At 39.2% G+C, this 20,362-nt stretch overlaps 2 protein-coding genes across 20 annotated transcripts in view; one reads left to right on the forward strand and one right to left on the reverse strand.

Annotated features, from left to right (window-relative positions):
* PIP4K2A (phosphatidylinositol-5-phosphate 4-kinase type 2 alpha) overlaps positions 1-20,362 on the reverse strand; it is a 485,936-nt gene that overhangs the window by 384,059 nt on the left and 81,515 nt on the right. The gene's annotated exons all lie outside the window — the stretch shown is intronic.
* The window catches only part of ARMC3 (armadillo repeat containing 3), a 90,364-nt gene that overhangs the window by 47,822 nt on the left and 22,180 nt on the right, over positions 1-20,362 (forward strand). The window contains exon 10 of the mRNA XM_079913326.1: positions 17,611-17,860. Coding sequence (XP_079769452.1) covers positions 17,611-17,860 — 250 coding nt within the window. The remainder of the gene's footprint in view (positions 1-17,610; positions 17,861-20,362) is intronic.

Below are 20,362 nucleotides of genomic sequence, written 5' to 3' on the forward strand. Positions count from 1 at the left end.
TATTTTAAGAAATAAAACACAGTGAATAAAATTAAATTATAAAAAGTAATAACTACAATTGATATGTATACACTACTATACATAAAATAGATAACTAATGAGAACCTACTGTATAGCACAGAGAACTCTACTCAATGCTTTGTGGTGACCTAAATGGGAAGGAAATCCAAAAAAGAGTGGATACATGTATATGTATAACTGATTCACTTTGCTGAACAGCAGAAACTAACACAACATTGTAAAGCAACTATACACCAATAAAAATTAATAAAGAAAAAAAGAAGTGGTATATATATATATATATATATATATATATATATATATATATATATATATAATGGAATACTACTCAGCCATAAAAAAGAATGAAATTTTGCCATTTGCAGCAACATGGATGGACTTGGAGGGCATTATGCTAAGTGAAATAAGTCAGAGAGAGAAAGACAAATACTGTATGATATCACTCATATGTGGAATCTAAAAAATACAACAGGCTAGTGAATAAAACAGAAAAGAAGCAGAGTTAAGCAGATTGAGGGAGGAACCAAGATGGCGGAGTAGAAGGACATGCTCTCACCCCCTCTTGTGAGAACACCAGAATCACAACTAGCTGCTGGACAATCATCAACAGGAAGACACTGGAACTCACCACAAAAGATACCCCACATCCAAAGACAAAGGAGAAGCCACAATGAGATGGTAGGAGGGGCACAATCACAGTAAAATCAACTCCCATAATTGCTGGATGGTTAACTCACAAACTGGAGAACACTTATACAACAAAAGTCCACCCACTGGAGTGAAGGTTCTGAGCCCCACATCAGGCTTCCCAACCTGGGGGTCCAGCAACGGGAAGAGAATTACTAGAGAATCAGAGTTTGAAGCCTAGTAGGATTTGACTGCAGGACTTCGACAGGACCTGGGAAAACAGAGACTCCACTCTTAGAGGGCACACACAAAGTAGTATGCGTATCGGGACCCAGGGGAAGGAGCAGTGACCCCAAAGGAGACTGAACCAGACCTACCTGCTAGTGTTGGAGGGACTCCTGCAGAGGCAGGGGGTGCCTGTGGCTCACTGTGGAGACAAGGACACTGGCAGCAGAAGTTCTGGTAAGTACTCCTTGCCCTGAGCCCTCCCAGAGTCTGTCATTAGCCCCACCAAAGTGTCCACGTAGGCTCCAGTGTTGGGTCGCCTCAGGCCAAACAACCAACAGGGAGGGAACCCAGCCCCACCCATCAGGAGACAAGTGGATTATAGTTTTACTGAGCTCTTCCCACCAGAGCAACAGTCAGCTCTACCCACCACCAGTCCCTCCCATCAGGAAACTTACACAAGCCTCTTAGGTAGCCTCATCCAACAGAAGGCAGACAGCAGAAGCACGAAGAACTACAATCCTGCAGCCTGTGGAACAAAAACCACAGTCACAGAAAGATAGACAAGATGAAAAGGCACAGAGCTGTGTACCAGATGAAGGAAAAGGATAAAACCCCAGAAAAACAACTAAATGAAGTGGAGATAGGCAACCTTCCAGAAAAAGAATTCAGAATAATGATAGTGAAGATGATCCAGGACCTCGGAAAAAGAATGGAGGCAAAGATCGAGAAGATGCAAGAAATGTTTAACAAAGACCTAGAAGAATTAAAGGACAAACAAACAGAGATGAACAATATAATAACTGAAATGAAAACTACACTAGAAGGAATCAATAGCAGAATAACTGAGGCAGAAGAACTGATAAGTGACCTGGAAGACAGAATGGTGGAATTCACTGCTGTGGAACAGAATAAAGGAAAAAGAATGAAAAGAAATGAATGCAGCCTAAGAGACCTCTGGGACGACATTAAATGCAACAACATTCGCATTGTAGGGGTCCCAGAAGGAGAAGAGAGAGAGAAAGGACCTAAGAAAATATTTGAAGAGATTACAGTCAAAAATTTCCCTAACATGGGAAAGGAAACAGCCACCCAAGTCCAGGAAGCGCAGCAAGTCCCATACAGGATAAACCCAAGGAGAAACACACCAAGACACATAGTAAACAAATTGGCAAAAATTAAAGACAGAAAAATTATTGAAAGCAGCAAGGGAAAAATGACAAATAACATACAAGGGAACTCCCATCAGGTTAACAGCTGATTTCTCAGCAGAAACTCTACAAGCCAGAAGGGAGTGGCATGATATACTTAAAGTGATGAAAGGGAAGAACCTACAACCAAGATTACTCTACCTTCAACAATCTCATTCAGATTCCATGGAGAAATCAAAACCTTTACAGACAAGCAAAAGCTAAGAGAATTCAGCACCACCAAACCAGCTCTACAACAAATGCTAAAGGAACTTCTCTAAGTGGGAAACACAAGAGAAGAAAAGGACCTACAAAAACAAACCCAAAACGATTAAGAATATGGTCATAGGAACATACATATCTATAATTACCTTAAATGTGAATGGATTAAATACTCCAACCAAAAGACACAGGCTTGCTGAATGGATACAAAAACAAGTCCCATATATATGCTGTCTACAAGAGACCCACTTCAGACCTAGAGACACATACAGACTGAAAGTGAGAGGATGGAAAAAGATATTCCATGCAAAGGGAAATCAAAAGAAAGCTGGAGTAGCAATACTCATATCAGATAAAATAGACTTGAAAATAAAGAATGTTACAAGAGACAAGGAAGGACACTACATAATGATTAAGGGATCAATCCAAGAAGAAGATACAGCAATTATAAATATATATGCACCCAACACAGGAGCACCTCAATACATAAGGCAACTGCTAACAGCTATAAAAGAGGAAATCGACAGTAACACAATAATAGTGGGAGACTTCAACACCTCACTTACACCAACAGACAGATCATCCAAAATGAAAAAAACAAGGAAACAGAAGCTTTAAATGACACAATAGACCAGAGATTTAATTGATATTTATAGGACATTCCATCCAAAAACAGCAGATTACACTTTCTTCTCAAGTGTGCACAGAACATTCTCCAGGATAGATCACATCTTGGGTCACAAATCAAGCCTCAGTAAATTTAAGAAAATTGAAATCATATCAAGCATCTTTTCTGACCACAACACTATGAGATTAGAAATGAATTACAGGGAAAAAAACATAAAAAACACAAACACATGGAGGCTAAACAATACGTTACTAAATAACCAAGAGATCACTGAAGAAACCAAAGAGGAAATCAAAAAATACCTAGAGACAAATGACAATGAAAACACAACGATCCAAAACCTATGGGATGCAGCAAAAGCAGTTCTAAGAGGGAAGTTTATAGCTATACAAGGCTACCTCAAGAAACAAGAAAAATCTCAAATAAACAATCTAACCTTACACCTGAAGGACCTAGAGAAAGAAGAACAAACAAAACCCAAAGTTAGCAGAAGGAAAGAAATCATAAAGATCAGAGCAGAAATAAATGAAATAGAAACAAAGAAAACAGTAACAAAGGTCAATAAAACTAAAAGCTGGTTCTTTGAGAAGAAAAATAAAATTGATAAACCATTAGCCAGACTCATCAAGAAAAAGAGGGAGAGGACTTAAATCAATAAAATTAGAAAAGAAAAAGCAGAAGTTACAACAGACACCGCAGAAATACAAAGCATCCTAAGAGACTACTACAAGCAACTGTATTCCAATAAAATGGACAACCTGGAAGAAATGGACAAATGCTTAGAAAGGTATAACCTTCCAAGACTGAACCAGGAAGAAATAGAAAATATGAACAGACCAATCACAAGTAATGAAATTGAAACTGTGATTAAAAATCTTCCAACAGGGCTTCCCTGGTGGCGCAGTGGTTGAGAGTCCGCCTGCCGATGCAGGGGACTGGTTTGTGCCCCGGTCCAGGAAGATCCCACATGCCGTGGAGCGGCTGGGGGCCCGTGAGCCATGGCTGCTGAGCCTGCGTGTCCAGAGCCTGTGCTCTGCAACGGGAGAGGCCACAACAGTGAGAGGCCCGCATACCGCAAAAAAAAAAAAAAAAGAAAAAAAAAGAAAAAATCTTCCAACAAACAAAAGTCCAGGACCAGATGGTTTCACAGGTGAATTCTATCAAACTTTTAAAGAAGAATGAACACCCATCCTTCTCAAAGTCTTCGAAAAAATTGCAGAGGAAGGAACACTCCCAAACTCATTCTATGAGGCCACCATCACCCTGATACCAAAACCAGACAAAGATACAACAAAAAAAGAAAATTACAGACAAATATCACTGATGAATATAGATGCAAAAATCCTCAACAAAATACTAGCAAACAGAATCCAAGGACACATTAAAAGGATCATACACCATGATCAAGTGGGATTTATCCCAGGGATGCAAGGATTCTTCAATTTACGCAAATCAATCAATGTGATACACCATATTAACAAACTGAAGAATAAAAACCATATGATCATGTCAATAAATGCAGAAAAAGCTTTTGACAAAATTCAACACCCATTTATGATAAAAACTCTCCAGAAAGTGGGCATGGGGGAACCTACCTCAACATGATAAAGGCCATATATGACAAACCCACCTCAAACATTATTCTCAATAGTGAATAAATGAAAGCATTTCCTCTACGATCAGGAACAAGACAAGGATGTCCACTCTCACCACTATTATTCAACATAGTTTTGGAAGTCCTAGCCATGGCAATCGGAGAAGAAAAAGAAATAAAAGGAATACAAATTGGAAAAGAAGAAGTAAAACTGTCACTGTTTGCAGATGACATGATACTATACATAGAGAATCCTAAAAATGCCACCAGAAAACTACTAGAGCTAATCAATGAACTTGGTAAAGTTGCAGGATACAAAATTAATGCACAGAAATCTCTTGCATTTCTATATACTAATGATGAAAAATCTGAAAGCGAAATTAAGGAAACACTCCCATTTACCATTGCAACAAAAAGAATAAAATACCTAGGAATAAACCTACCTAAGAAGACAAAAGACCTGTATGCAGAAGACCATAAGACACTGATGAAAGAAGTTAAAGATGATACCAACAGATGGAGAGATATACCATGTTCTTGGATTGGAAGAATCAATATTGTGAAAATGACTATACTACCCAAAGCAATCTACAGATTCAACGCAATCCCTATCACATTACTAATGGCATTTTTTACGGAACTAGAACAAATAATCTTAAAATTTTATGGAGACAAAAAAGACCCTGAATAGCAAAAGCAGTCTTGAGGGAAAAAAACAGAGCCGGAGGAATCAGACTCCCTGACTTCAAACTATACTACAAAGCTACAGTAATCAAGACAATATGGTACTGGCATAAAAACAGAAACATAGATCAATGAAACAAGATAGAAAGCCCAGAGATAAACCCACGCACCTGTGGTCAACTAATCTATGACAAAGGAGGCAAGGATATACAATGGAGAAAAGACAGTCTCTTCAATATGTGGTGCTGGCAAAACTGGACAGCTACATGTAAAAGAATGAAATTAGAACACTCCCTAACACCATATACAAAAATAAACTCAAAGTGGATTCGAGACCTAAATGTAAGACTGGATACTATAAAACTCTTAGAGGAAAACATAGCAAGAACACCCTTTGACATAAATCACAGCAAGATCTTTTTTGATAAACCTCCTAGAGTAATGGAAATAAAAACAAAAATAAACAAATGGGACCTAATGAAACTTCAAAGCTTTTGCACAGCAAAGGAAACCATAAACAAGACGAAAAGACAACCCTCAGAATGGGAGAAAATATTTGCAAACGAATCAATGGAGAAAGGATTAATCTCCAAAATATATAAACAGCTCATGCAGCTCAATATTAAAGAAACAAACAACCCAATCCAAAAATGGGCAGAAGACCTAAATAGACATTTCTCCAAAGAAGACATACAGATGGCCAAGAGGCACATGAAAAGCTGCTCACATCACTAATTATTAGAGGAATGCAAATCAAAACTACAATGAGGTATCACCTCACACCAGTTAAAATGGGCATCATCAGAAAATCTACAAACAACAAATGCTGGAGAGGGTATGGAGAAAAGGGAACCCTCTTGCACTGTTGGTGGGAATGTAAATTGATACAGCCACTATGGAGAACAGTATGGAGGTTCCTTAAAAAACTAAAAACAGAATTACCATATGATCCAGCAATCCCACTACTGGGCATATACCCAGAGAAAACCATAATTCAGAAAGACACATGCACCCCAATGTTCATTGCATCACTATTTACAATAGCCAGGTCATGGAAGCAATCTCAATGCCCATCGACAGACAAATGGATAAAGAAGATGTGGTACATATATACAATGGAATATTAGCCATAAAAAGGAACGAAATTGAGTCATTCATTGAGACGTGGATGAATCTAGAGACTGTCATACAGAGGGAAGTAAATCAGAAAGAGAAAAACAAATATCGTATATTAACGCACGTATGTGGAACCTAGAAAAATGGTACAGATGAATCGGTTTGCAGGGCAGAAGGTGAGACACAGATGTAGAGAACAAACGTATGGACACCAAGGGGGGAAAGCCGCAGGGGGGTGGGGATGGTGGTGTGCTGAACTGGGCGACTGGGATTGACATGTATCCACTGATGTGTATAAAATTGATGACTAATAAGAACCTGCTGTATAAAAAAATAAATAAAATTAAAAATTTTTTAAAAATACAAAAAATATTAAGAAAAAAAAAGCAGACTCACAGATAAAAAGAACAAACTAGTGGTTACCACTTGTGAGCGTGGGCAATATAGGGGTGGAGAAAAAAGGGTTATCATGGGTTTATATGAAGTCACATGTGTGAAACTTTGGGAAATTGTAAAGCACTATATAAAATTTTTTAAATCTTTCATTCAATAAATAATTATTTACAATTATTTTAATACCTATAGAGAAGTAAGTCAAAACTGTGATTTTGATATAGAAAGTAATCAGGTCTCTGTTGTCTACACATGGATCATACTAACTAACTCTGATTCTTCATACTTACTTCATGTTCTCTCCATAAAGAACTGGGCGATTTCCTTAAATCTGAGAGACCTTGTTATCTCCTCTTATTTTTTTACTTTTTTTTTTTTTTTTTTTTGCGGTACTCGGGCCTCTCACTATTGCGGCCTCTCCCGCTGCAGAGCACAGGCTCTGGACGCGCAGGCTCAGCGGCCATGGCTCACAGGCCCAGCTGCTCCGCGGCATGTGGGATCCTCCCGGACCGGGGCACGAACCCGTGTCCCCTGCATCGGCAGGCGGACTCCCAACCACTGCGCCACCAGGGAAGCCCTTACTTTTTGTTTTTAATACCCCTTCTTGACTTCCCACAACAGCAGTGACTCAAGGAAGTTTTAAATGGCAGCACATATAGTGGTTACTTAAAAAAATTTTTTTTTGATTGATTGCTGGGCCACCACTTGCTTCCACAATACCAGAGACAAAGAACTCTTCCCTGGGGACCATCCTGCCATCATGTAACCTACAGTCAGGACCACAATAAAGGAAATGAGAGAGATGAGTAAGGATTATGCCCCAAGGGGACTCCAGAAAGAGACAGAATGCCCCTAAATTATATGGATGTGCATTCTGAGTGCTTTGGGAACTTTTCAGCGTCCTCATTCTACATGGATGACGTGTCATTTTGTATTATCAGTATTAATATTTCTCTTCACTAACATAGAAATAAAGCATTTACTGAATAATTTTAATACCTAGTAGAATTATTCATGGGGTACTATGCCTAAGAAAGCCATGTAATGTGTAGAGAAAAATTTTGAAAGATATTCCACATACAGAACTTCAAGAAAAGACAGCACTTCATTTATTCACAGTGACCCAACTCCCTATCCATTCAGTATTGTTAGGAAAGGGCCTGACCTTGAGTGACTTCTTGGAATGTTAAATCTCTCTAGTGTGCATACAAAGCACTTTTCAAAGCTTTTTTAAATTCCCACCCCATTAAATAGAGTTAGTGGAAGTTAGTATACATGTATATTTATTTTTACAAATATTTTAATTCCTTTTATTCTGTAGACTTAAGTATAGACTAGTGCTGTTCCTTAAAATTGCCTATATTTTCCTGTGTACTTGAGGCTGTAGTGCAGTGAATGATGATGGTCATTTTGAAGGAGGGAAAAAACCACCTCTCAAAGCTGGCAAAACATCACAAGATTCACTTCCGCATCTCCATTCCTCTACAGGAAGAGATGGGATACATCTCTAGAGATGGCTAGAGATGTGTACCATCACCATTTGAGAATAAACTTTAACATCCATTCTAGATCATACTTCTTGGCCAATATGCACAGATTCACTTAGAATAAGTGATCTTGTCGCTCACAGTACTTTATTTTTATCAAAGAAACATTGACCATAGAAATAATCCACTGTGATTTACAACATTAAAATGCAGTCTCGGGAAAAATGAAAACTCATGTTACAGACGTGGTGTATGGGTTGGACTTGATAATGCTAAAGTTCTGCGGTTATTGTCTTTGTTAGGGTTTTTCACAGGGAAAATGTTTTCAGAGTTCCATATTCCTTCTAACAGTGGAGGAACTGTGTCTTCATACTGACCCCTAGTGGCAGTTTAGGAAGAAGTTGGGGGAGGGGCAAAAAAGGTAATAGAAGGTTTGTTCTGTATTTTAGTGAAAAGGCATACTAATTTAATTTGAAATACTCTTCAATGTGTCTAAAATAATATTTTAAAACATTACTGAAAGATTGTGATCTGGAAAGCATTCCATTGTGGTGCTTTTAAAGAGATAGTATTCTACTGCTAACTGTGTGTTAATAGATGCTTGTCTTCGTCTCTTTTTAAGGTGAAGTCATTTCAGAATATTTTGACACATTAATTGTCCTGATGACTGAATATCGGCTGTGCTATATAACCATATAGGATAAATATAATACACTTAACCGACATAAATTAATCTTGTTGTTAGGTACTTACTCTAGAGTTGAATTTTTGCTCTTGACTTTATATAACAGAAAAGATTATTTTGTTTTAAAATTCGGACATATCACTTTGTTGTCAGATGCTGCCTCCTTTGAATTAGAATGCTCACAATATGAGAATCCTGCAAGAAAACTTGAGTTAGTTTCCTTTTAGAAAGTTCAGTTTTGTAGTAAGGATGTTTCAAACTTTTGTATTCAGTATGATACCTCAAAGAACTTTATTTAAAGTGTTCTTCATTATTTTAAAAGCCTTCTGAGTTAATAGATAAAATAGATGGGAAGCATCTTCATGGTCAAGTTAAGTATTATTCTTGCCTTATTTCCATCCAGGTTTACTGAGTGGATACTTTCCATTTCTACCCCCCTTAAGTGCCTAGATTCTTTCTCTGCTGTGTGTTGATAGATGCCTCTGATTTGAAGGAATATATAGAATGAAAAGCTGGATTTTGCAATAAAAACAAGTTGATTCCATACCCCCATTTTGTGTCAGTTGATGCCTAGTCGATCTTCACAAACAGTATGAATTTTGTCGGCTACAAGTTTTGTGAGGCTAGGTGAATCCCATGAAATGTTCATTTAGAAACTTATCTATGCTGCTTTCATTACCTAGAGAGCAGAGACTAACATTTGCATAAACTTATTTTAAATTTGCTGCTACATCCTTCAGGTTTAATTTCCACTGTTACTGATTTTAAGAGGAAATTATCAAACAGTTTGGATACCTTTATATTGTGTGATTTTTCTCTTAAAAGTTGAAGCAGTGCTTAAAACCTACATAAATTCCATTTTTACTCGTCTTTGACTTTTCAATATTAATCCTTTTCCTTGATTTTTCTTCCCTCTGAAAATGGCCTTTATTACTCATTTGTTGCCTAAACAAAGAGACTTGGGTGGGATGCTTGAGGAAACTGCTTCTGCTCTAGCCCTGCAGGAGTTGGAGATTTGACCGTCTAGCTGAAAAGTTGTCTAAAAATGAAAATTTCATACACACATGCAAATTTGGATATAGGATCCTATTTTCCCATGATCCAAGAAATGGAGAGAGGATATAGGAAAATCTCTGCCCCTGTGGCTCACTGAGTATGCGTGGATGACGGTGATGATGATGTTGATAGTGATGGTGAAGGTAATGATGATGATAGTGATGATGATGGTGATGATACCTGGCCTGTGTGGCCAGGCATTGGGCTAAGTACTCCAAACGGAATGTATCACTAAATCCTTGAAGCAGTCCTGTGAGGTAGGGAATATTATCATCACATCCATTCTGCAGATGAGGAAATATAGGCACCGTCTTTGCTCAAGTTCACAGAGGTGGGATGGACACTTCACACCGAGGCAGTCAGTTATGTACATCCAGAGGGAGCTCGTGACTTTTCTCTCTCTCTGCCTCTTGCTCACTATCTCTGCGACTTTGAGCTTCTGCAAATCTTCCAACCAAATGTTTCCCTTTGCCTTCCTGGTCTTTTTGGATTCTTCCAGACTGCAGGCACCTTTGGAGAATTGAATTTCAATCCCCTCCTTTCCTTCCTTCCTCCTTCCTCCTTTCTTCCAGGTTCCTTTCCCTGTTTTCCCTTCTCTCCCTCCTCTTCCTTATATTCTCTTTATAAGAGAATGTGAAAGAGGAAAAAATGTATCCAATGGTTAGTAAGAATTTCCCACTATGCTATACATCAAAATGGTCTCCCTTATTTCTCATTCCCTGAGGAATGATGAAGTGAACCAAATAGATTCTGGTTCTTTTTTTTTCTAGAAAATACAGTACTTTTTAAAGCTTAAGAGACTGATAATTGTAAAAAAGATAGTCAGATCATCATGGTTTTAATTCTGTGTCTGTTGACTGACTTGCTTCTTGAGCAAGTCTTACGCTCACTAAATATTATCTTTCTTAACTCTAAAAAAAGTGAATCTGGATTATCTATTATATTTTGTGTGTCTAAGCGATTACCCTTGACCCAGGATCACAGGGAGCCTGGAACATACCTTTCACTAGGAACTAGATGGGGTCACTCTTTACCACTTTTGTAATTTTATCCCAGAGGCTAAGGAAGTTATTATCTGTGAATTTTGGTTTCTTTTGTAACTATTTCACAGTTACTTGGGTGTTCTTTATGTGCCAGGTACTGCTCTAGGCTGTAGGGATCATGACAATGGTTCCATGACACTGCTTTCATGAAGTCTACAGTTTGGACAGGGAGACAGACAACACACGAGTAATTTTAAGGTAATTTCAGAAGTGATAACAGTATAGATGAAATAAAACAGCACGAAGTCATAGAGAGGGGCAGGCATGACACCAGCGTTGTGAAAGAGGTCACAGGAATGACACAGCTCGTCAATGACTGTCTCTCTGACATTAGAGCTGATGAGATGAGGGTAGTCCTGGCAAGGGCCAGGGGGGTTTATGTGCCATCACACTAGAGATTTCAGCGTCCTTATTTTTTTTAGTTAAGAAAATCAACAACGTGATATCTCTAATTACTTTGGGATTGTGGCCCTTGTCATATCCAGTTATGTAAATAGACTGCTTTCCAGGCTAAACAGAAACATTTGGTAACTGCAGAAGCCATTTATTATGAATGTTCTAACACCTTGACCATTATTCCTATTTTATCAGGAGACAAGTCAGCCATGTAAAATGAAGACAGTTGTTCTTTCCTGATGGCAGCTAGTTAATTATTGGCAGGCATTCCAGCGTTTTGAAACAGAAGGTGGCATGTATGGAAGTGAAGTATCGTGACTGAACAGATAGGTCAGTAAGGATTCCACGTCACTTGTAAGAAAATTACATTCGATTTCCCTGCACCTTGACTGACTGCCTCGTAATTGGTAACAAAAGCCCGCATGCTCTCTGTGGAGGTGCTGGGTTGGCATGTGCTCATCTCTTTGCAATTAGCAGTTTTCTCTTGAAAAATCATGATGTCACAGCAACTGTAGCATAAAAGCATGTTCTGGAAGTTCCCAAATCATACCTGCTAGGACACATCGATATGATGGAAACAATTTGGTTTCACATACTTTTAAATATTTTTTTTGCATTTTTTTCTTATTTTGCTATAGGATGCAAAACTTCCCACATCTGTTTCTATGTCTGGGTTTCACTTTAATAATAGTGTTACTTTACACTCTTCATTTTAAGCTTTTTGCCTGCAGCTAATTGTGATTCTCTCCCTTACTATGGATAAGCATCTTTAAATAATACTTTTTTCAAAGGAGACAATACTCTTGGATACTTTTGTCAATCCTGGGGTTCAGCCAGAGTTGGGGGGCACATATATTAGTCATCTGCAACTGTGGGGCTGCTGCGGGGTGATGGTTCTTTGGGACTCAGAAACTGATCAATTTAACACCCTCGACTTCTCGGGTCATTACCTTTGAAAAACTGGCTGGGATGAGAGTCAGGAATCCTGTTCACAGCATTCCAGATCCGGCTGTGATAACCAGGAGATCTGCTTATCATAACGGCCAGCACCCCACCCCCCTCGCACCTGTATAGACTCGCCGGGAGCCTGCAATTAAACTCGCCAACACTGAGTCACTGCTGCATATGCACCTCTCTTCACCACTTGCAGCGTGTCTGCCACCAATATGTCTTCCTTGGTGTGACAAACCTCACGGAGACATATGAAAAGCCGTGCTGGTGGGAATGGTTGTAATCACTGTTAACAAACAAGGTTCTGATTGCCAATATTACCATCTGTTCCAGCGGGTTCCACATATCCCCCTGTATATGGGCTCTGTTAAACAGATTTTCTATGCGGCCCAAGGTCACCCTTGATTCATGTAACCAGCGTTTGCAGATGAGTTAAATGTGAGTCTCCAAACAGCAGCAAGGATCAAAATCTGAGAGGTACCAAATCGTGTCCTCTGATGACACAACCCAAACAAACTGTGTTTGCAGAGAAAGAATATCCACATCCCTTGATACATGAGAGGGACGGATCCCAAAAACATTGTCTAAAGTGCAAGATTTCATCTATTAAACTTCATATAAAAATGACTTCATGGGGGGGACTTCCTTGGTGGTGCAGTGGTTAAGAATCCGCCTGCCAATGCAGGAGACACGGGTTCCAGCCCTGGTCTGGGAAGATCCCACATGCCACGGAGCAACTGAGCCCGTGCACCACAACTACTGAAGCCCGCGCACCTAGAGTCCGTGCTCCGCAACAAGAGAAGCCACCACAATGAGAAACCCACGCACCGCAATGAAGAGTAACCCCTGTTCGCTGCAACTAGAGAAATCCCGCGCACAGCAATGAAGACCCAATGCAGCCAAATAAATAAATAAATAAAATAGTTAAAAAGAAAATGACTTCACTATATAATCCGAGAAGCCTAGGCGTGAGGAGGAAATAAACTGCTTTTAAGAACAGCTATAAGTGATACAAGCGGAGATCCCCATATTGTTGGATCCCACCCCTTCTTGCAAACTTCACACTGAGCTAAGTACTTTTCCCTCTCCGCTTCTGGACGCCAGCAGAGGTTTTCATCACTCCCCTTGAGTTGATTCAAGTCAATTAAAATATATCGATCTTCTCGGCACTGGGGATATAAAAAGACTCACATGCTGCCTAAGAAGTAGGCACCAGGCGTAGACATGGCAGAGGAGGGGGTGATTAATAAGGAGGGGCAGTGATGGACGTGGGTAACCTCACCCAGGAAGCGGTGAGTGAGCTGGCCTTGAGGGGTCCTCAGGCAGAGGTTCGGGAGGGATCTGGGGGCAAAGGGAGCACGAGTGCAAAGGCACACAGACATGAAATAGCACTGTACTTTCCGGGAAGCATAATAGTCGCTATTTGTGCAATTGAGCTTTTCCTTAGTGCTCTTAGTGCCCATGCTGTAACTGTGGGGCTTGGGGACTTAATATGAAAAACTATGTGCTGAATTCCTTTCCGTAACAGGCGCCGTAAAATAATATTTCGAGATTGTGACTCTTCTCTGACTGTGAACACTTGTGCCCAAACCTCATTTTTTAAAACAAAAGGAAATGTATACGTTTAGCAAACGAATGCTCTGAGGACATGTGAAAAAGAGACCTAACCTAGTTTTGGGGGTCAAGAAATGCTTCCTTGAGGAAGAGACATTTGTGCCAAACTTGGCAAGATGAATGGGAATTATCCGGGGGAAGGGACGGCTGGGAGTGAGACCAGAGTGTGGGCACACGCCGAGGTGAGACGGAGCCTGGCGTATGGCAGGTTGCCAGAAAGGCCTAGGACACGACAACAGGAAGAGGTGGCGGGGTGCACGGGCTGGTGAGGGAGGTGGGGTCAGCTCATGCTTGGCCTCAGAGGCCACATGAGAAATTTGGGGCTTTATCCTGAACAATGGCAAACCGTGGAAGTTTTAAGTAGGGGAGAAATAAAATTATTTTTAAGAAATCACTTAAGCTGTAAGATGGAGAAAGGATTGGAGGGGATGAGGGGAAACCTGTTAGGAGAGTACTTATATCAATCCACAAGATACAGGATGTTGAATTGGATTCAGTGGGCGAGATGGAGATGGAGAAAAGGAAGCGTTCTGAGAAATATGGAAGAGAGAAATAGTCAACAGATTGGATACACATGACATTCGAACTTCACTTCTATTTACATATGTCAAATGACATAAACAGATGTTTTTATACATTCCCATATTTGGTTTGTAGTTTGGTTAATTTCTGTTTCAATTTACATTTTAAACTCTTAATTGATTAAACTCCTAATTGATTAAACTCCAGCCGGATGCAGACTAATGATAGTAAATATCAGAAAATAGTTTCAGATTGCTGTGATGATATATGGCCCTGTAATTCTGGATTTTGTAACAAAGCAGTTTGACTTCTGTCCTCCTATTCATTTGGATAATGCTCTACCATCTAGGAGACTAAAATATGTCTTAAAAATAGGATAGGGAAAAAAAAATAGGATAGGCTTCAGCTTGTGTATATGTTAGACTTGGGGAAAAATAAGACAGAATGTCTTGGGTTTGAAAGCACAAAATTAATGCAATTCTTTTTTTTTTTTAAAAAGTACAAATTCTGCACTCTATTTCTATGACTGAAATTAGTTTTTTTTTTAAGTAAGACTAATAGCTTGATTTTTCATATCATAAGTTAATCTCAATTATGCTTTTTGCACTTAGAGCTGCATGTAGCAAATTATGGGCAGATACGCACATACAATATACGTTGCTCTCCCAGCTGTGCCTGTGTGATTTGTCTTTCGGTGCTGGCAGTTATGTTCAATTTAGTAAAAGCTATATTCCACTGTGTACTAGAATCTTTGGTTTTTTTAAACAGCTAGGTTTTTATGTACTTCCCTTTACTGCCTCCATAAAAAGCAAAGAAAAAGCAGAAGGTAGAGTATAAATGAACCAGGGCCAGACATGCCTTCGTACAGGAGAAAGGGAGAAGCAAAATCCAAGCAGAAAGGCTGAGAGCAGAGACACACTTGATGAAAATCCCTGTGTCTCCATGACCCAGGTTTGTTTGTTCATTTTTACATAAACTAGAGAAACTAAAACTATGGAGTATGATCCTGCATACTTACTTAAATTTTCCCTAAACTCCCTGATACACACAAAAGATAAAGCCTTTCAGAATTTACTAGTATGCATTTACCTAAAGCATTTCTGGCTTCTATCATGGATGCCGTTGAAATACCTCCATTGTGTGCTTTTTCTTTACTCTCCAAGATGTGTTAAAAAATGAACATTGTCAAAGATAAAAACCACTAAGTGACAAAGGAATCGTGCATTTTAGCCAAGGTGTGTTTATAATGATTAAAAAAACATAGAGTATTTGATTTAAGGAACTGATTGCATCAAGTGCATGAAAAATAATTCAAAGGAAACATTTTTTTTGAGAAGGTTTAAGCTTATGTTAATTAATTAGAATATATGCATAATTAAAAATTCTTCCTGGCATTTTTTTTTAATTCAGTGTTGAGTATGAGAAGTTCCTGGTGAACTAATATATTAGAGCCTTCAAATTTTCCCTTATTCATAAAATCAAATGACCACCGTGTCAGTTAATAATAGGAGAGAGACGTAAATGTGAGATTATCTTAAGAGTGTTTATTTTATCCTCTAGGAAAGGAAATTAAATGCTGTTCCTCAGGCTGCCATAGTGAGATGCAGGGCCTTCCTTCCTCTCAATATTTTTCTTGGGCTTCCTCCCAAATTTTGGTCATATGTCATCTAACCAAATTTTAGTTTTAAGGGACACCATCCCAGAGAAAGACTAGGAGATGCCACAGAGGGTTAAACAGACACCAGGAACTGCAGGAGGGGAAACACGGAACTGAGTGCTGACTTTAACTTGGTATCAATCAGTAGGGTGTGTTTTCTGGATGGATTTATATAAACCGGGGGTAGGAGGTGCGTTCAAGGTCAACACGAAGGAGCCCTTCGTTCTCCAGAGATGTTGCCTCTAGTCATTCCGTTCCTGCCCAGTGGCTGCTGTTCAGTCTCCTTCAGAGCTGGTTTGTGCCTGATTCACAGCTTCCTTTCACCTAAAGCTAGCAGTCTCCTTATTGAGGTTGTGTGTGTATTCTGCTCTCTGATGAATAATTGTGATACCTTCTGTTCTTGACACTGTCAGTTCTCCTTCACAACCAGCAAATTCAAGTGACAGAACCAAACTGAACTCATCAGAATACAGAGTGATGGGCTAAACTACATAGCCTCACTTCTTTTTTTCAGTGTTGGTTACTACTGTGATCCTAAATTTTTTTAAAAGTGGCAAATATAAACTAGAAAAAGATGTTCGTATTATTGAAGACTCAAATGTATTTTTATTGTCTTGATTAACTCTATTTCTATGATGATTTAGATGGATTTTTAACATAATTTGGGGTTTCCTTTAAAACCAGGATGTTCTATATATCTTACTGCTTGAAACATCTCTTATTTGAAGCAATTCCAAACATTAAAGAACATAATTAAATCAACTTCCACTCTTTAAAATGATCTTTTTTTAAAATTTTTACTATTTTACGAGCTTTTTGAGTGATTACAAAGCAAGGACTATAGAAAGTACAGTGTTTTTAAAAGGAGGTTTAGGATTTCTAATTGTGGGAAAACGTTTTTATACTAGAAATAGGAAATTTAACAATTGAATATGCCTACATTACTAAAATTATTCTTGTCAATATCATGACTTTTATCTTGATATTTAATTTGTAAAAGCAACATCCACCCCCAAAATGATTTGCTGCCTTCAAACGTGTTAACGTCTGCCTACAGTTAACAGCCTCACTTAAAAAGAGGGAAGATGAGCTGAAAAATTTTTAATTCCCATGCTCACTCATTCCTCCCATTTAAACCTTTGTTTTCTTACTGGTTAGGAATATTTTAATAGACTTTCTTTGAATAGAATTTCCTGGTCTTGTAAGTATCACTGAGTTAAAAGATGAATAGCTGTAGTAGGGTTTCTAAGAAGCAGTCATGCATTTTCCTATAACCCAAAGCTGCAGACATAGGAAAAGGATTATTTATATTCATTCATAACCCCCCAGACTCCATTTAAATCCCCAGAGCCTCAATTCCGGGTTCATCGCCCAGATAAATTAATTTCTTTCTGAAATTGTCTTTAGGCACTCGCTTGTTTTATAAGCTTAGTTGTATGCTCCAAACATCATTTACTGAACAGGGGTGAACGGCATTCATTTCTCCTTCACTGACCCAGCGCTGCTGCCGAAGGTGATGGTATCGATGCATTAATCAACGCCCTGTCCAGCAAACGAGATGGAGCCATAGCCAACGCCGCCACGGTGCTGACGAACATGGCCATGCAGGAGTCTCTGCGTCTGAGCATCCAGAGCCATGACGTCATGCATGCCCTGCTCAGCCCGCTGCACTCTGCCAACACTGTCGTGCAGAGCAAAGCCGCTCTCACCGTTGCTGCAACTGCGTGTGATGTCGAGGCCCGGACAGAGGTGAGCATTTGCATCACTTTCCTTTTCTCTTTCTTCTGGTCCGTACCTACTGGTGCAGTAATTTGAAACATTTTCAAGTATTTGAACCTACCCATCATTTAAGTCCCTCAAAACTGGTGCAACACATTGGAAAACAAATTAGCATCACCCAGCAAAGAAGGTGAGCGTACCCTATAATGTGACAATTCTAGGTATAAAACTAGGTATATACCTAAGACACTCTCTTGTCTCTGTGCACCAGGAAGCATTGTTTATAACATCTCAACAGCTGGAAACAAACCAACTGTCCGGTTGTTAAGAGAATGGATACATAAATTTGTGGTATATTCATAAAACAGAATCTTGCATCAGTGAAAATGGATGAACTGTAGCTACAGACATCAACAGAGAAGAATCTCAACCAGCATAATGCTGAGCAAAGTCAAGTTCAGAAGAAAACAGATGTGTGAATTCTATTTATATAATGTTCAAAAATACGCAAAGCAAAGCAATATGTTGTTTAGCACATACATATAAAACTATAAAGAAAAGTGAGAGAATTATTGACCCCAAATTTAAGAAATTGGTTGCCTCTTGGGGGATCAAGGGGGTGGATGTGTTTGAAGAGGAGCACACGGGGGTTCAAGGTCATTGAAATGCACCATTTCTTAAGCTGAGTGGGGGACACTCAGGTGTGCCTTTTACTATGATGCTTGAAATTATAAATATGGGTTACTCACACTCTTCCGTTTCTCTTGTATTTCAAAAATTTAAAACATGGAATTGTAGTTTTTACAAGTCCATCATATAAAAGTGCGTTTGGCCCATTTCATAAAGACTTGATATAAACCTACAAACGTACCTTTTTCTCTTGCTTTTTTCCTGTTTGCGTGTCGTGTGGCACTCATTCAAACAGCCTAGGACTCTGTTCCTCTCGCCCCAGTAAAAATAACAATATGGAGCACTTATTATGCACAGCCAGTGCGCTAAGCACTTAACATGCATTTAAGCCTCACTTGAAATAAGTATGTTTGTCACTACTTTGAAAAGATACATGCATCTCAATGTACATAGCAGCATTAGTCACAACAGCCAAGACATGGAAGCAACCTAAATGCCCATTGATGGATGAATGGATAAAGAAGATGTGGTGTTTATACACAATGGAATATTACTCAGCCAGAAACAGAATGAAATTCTGCCATTTGCAACAATGTGGTTGAACCTAGAGGTTATTATGCTTAGTGAAATAAGTCAGACACAGAAAGACGAATACTCTGTTATCATTTACATGTGGAATTTTAAAAATAAAACAAACGAATGAATATAACAAAGCAAACAGACTCACAGATATAGAGAACAAACCAGTGGTTACCAGGGAGAGGGAAGAAGGGAGGGGCAAGACAGGGGCAGGGGAGTAAGAGGTATAAACTACTAGGCATAAAACAAACAAGCAACAAGGACATACTGCACAGCACAGGGAAATATAGCCATTGTTTTGTAATAACTTTAAAGGGAGTATAATCTATAAAAATATTGAATCACTATGTTGTACACCTGAAACTAATATAATAAACCAACTATATGTAATCTATGTAGCATGTAAACCAACTATACTTCAATTTTACAAAAAGAAAAGAAATAGGTACATTTGCAATCCCTATTTTATAGAGGAGGAAAATGAGGCTTAAAGAAATAATGTGCTGAAAGCAGAGTTGATGGGTCGGGAAATCAGGGACTGCGAACACACCTTTCTGAGCCCAGAGCCCCCGTCCTCACACTGTGCTGTCTGCTCAGACAACTAACAAATCTCTTCTGTCTCTTAGATATTTTTTCTATCCCCTTCTTTGTTCCCGTTGACTCAGTTCATTTGTATTCATCCATTAAGGTAGTAAGATACTCACCAAATATTTTTTTTACCAGCTACCATGTGCCAGGCGCTGCAGTAGGCAGCGGCAACACAGTGATAAACAACACTGTGTTAGTTGGTCATTCCTCCATGCGGCTCACTGAGCAGTCCATCCGTTTCCTGGAATATTGCAACTGACTCTACGGCCCTCCCTACCCCTGCCACCTCCTATTCCCCAAACTGCCTCCAGACTGATCTTTCAAATTTATGACCCTCATCACATCATTGCAAGTCCCCAGGGGTGTGCCACTGCCCCATGGGAACAGCTAAGCTGCTTAGTGTGCTATGCAAGGGCTCGCAATGATCCACCCCTACCTGCCTAAGCCTGAACTCGCTTCCCAGGTGTAACTCTACACTCCAGAAATACCATACGATTTGAATTCTAAAATTCTCTTATTTACACCTCCTTGATTTCTCTGCTTGGAAAGCTAGTCTCACCTTTGTTCACCTGATAAGTGCCTGTTTCTCCTTCAACACCCAGCTCAGCCATCCTGTCCTCCATGACGGCTTTCTTTAGTCTTCAAACGTGGACTCCAACGTCCTGCTCTGTGCTCACACCACCCCCTATGCATGCTTCCCTTGAACTCTGTTTTGCACTAGTTTTTGTATGAAAG

Source organism: Stenella coeruleoalba, assembly GCF_951394435.1.
Source record: "Stenella coeruleoalba genome assembly, chromosome: 2".
Classification (NCBI taxonomy): Eukaryota; Metazoa; Chordata; class Mammalia; order Artiodactyla; family Delphinidae; genus Stenella; species Stenella coeruleoalba.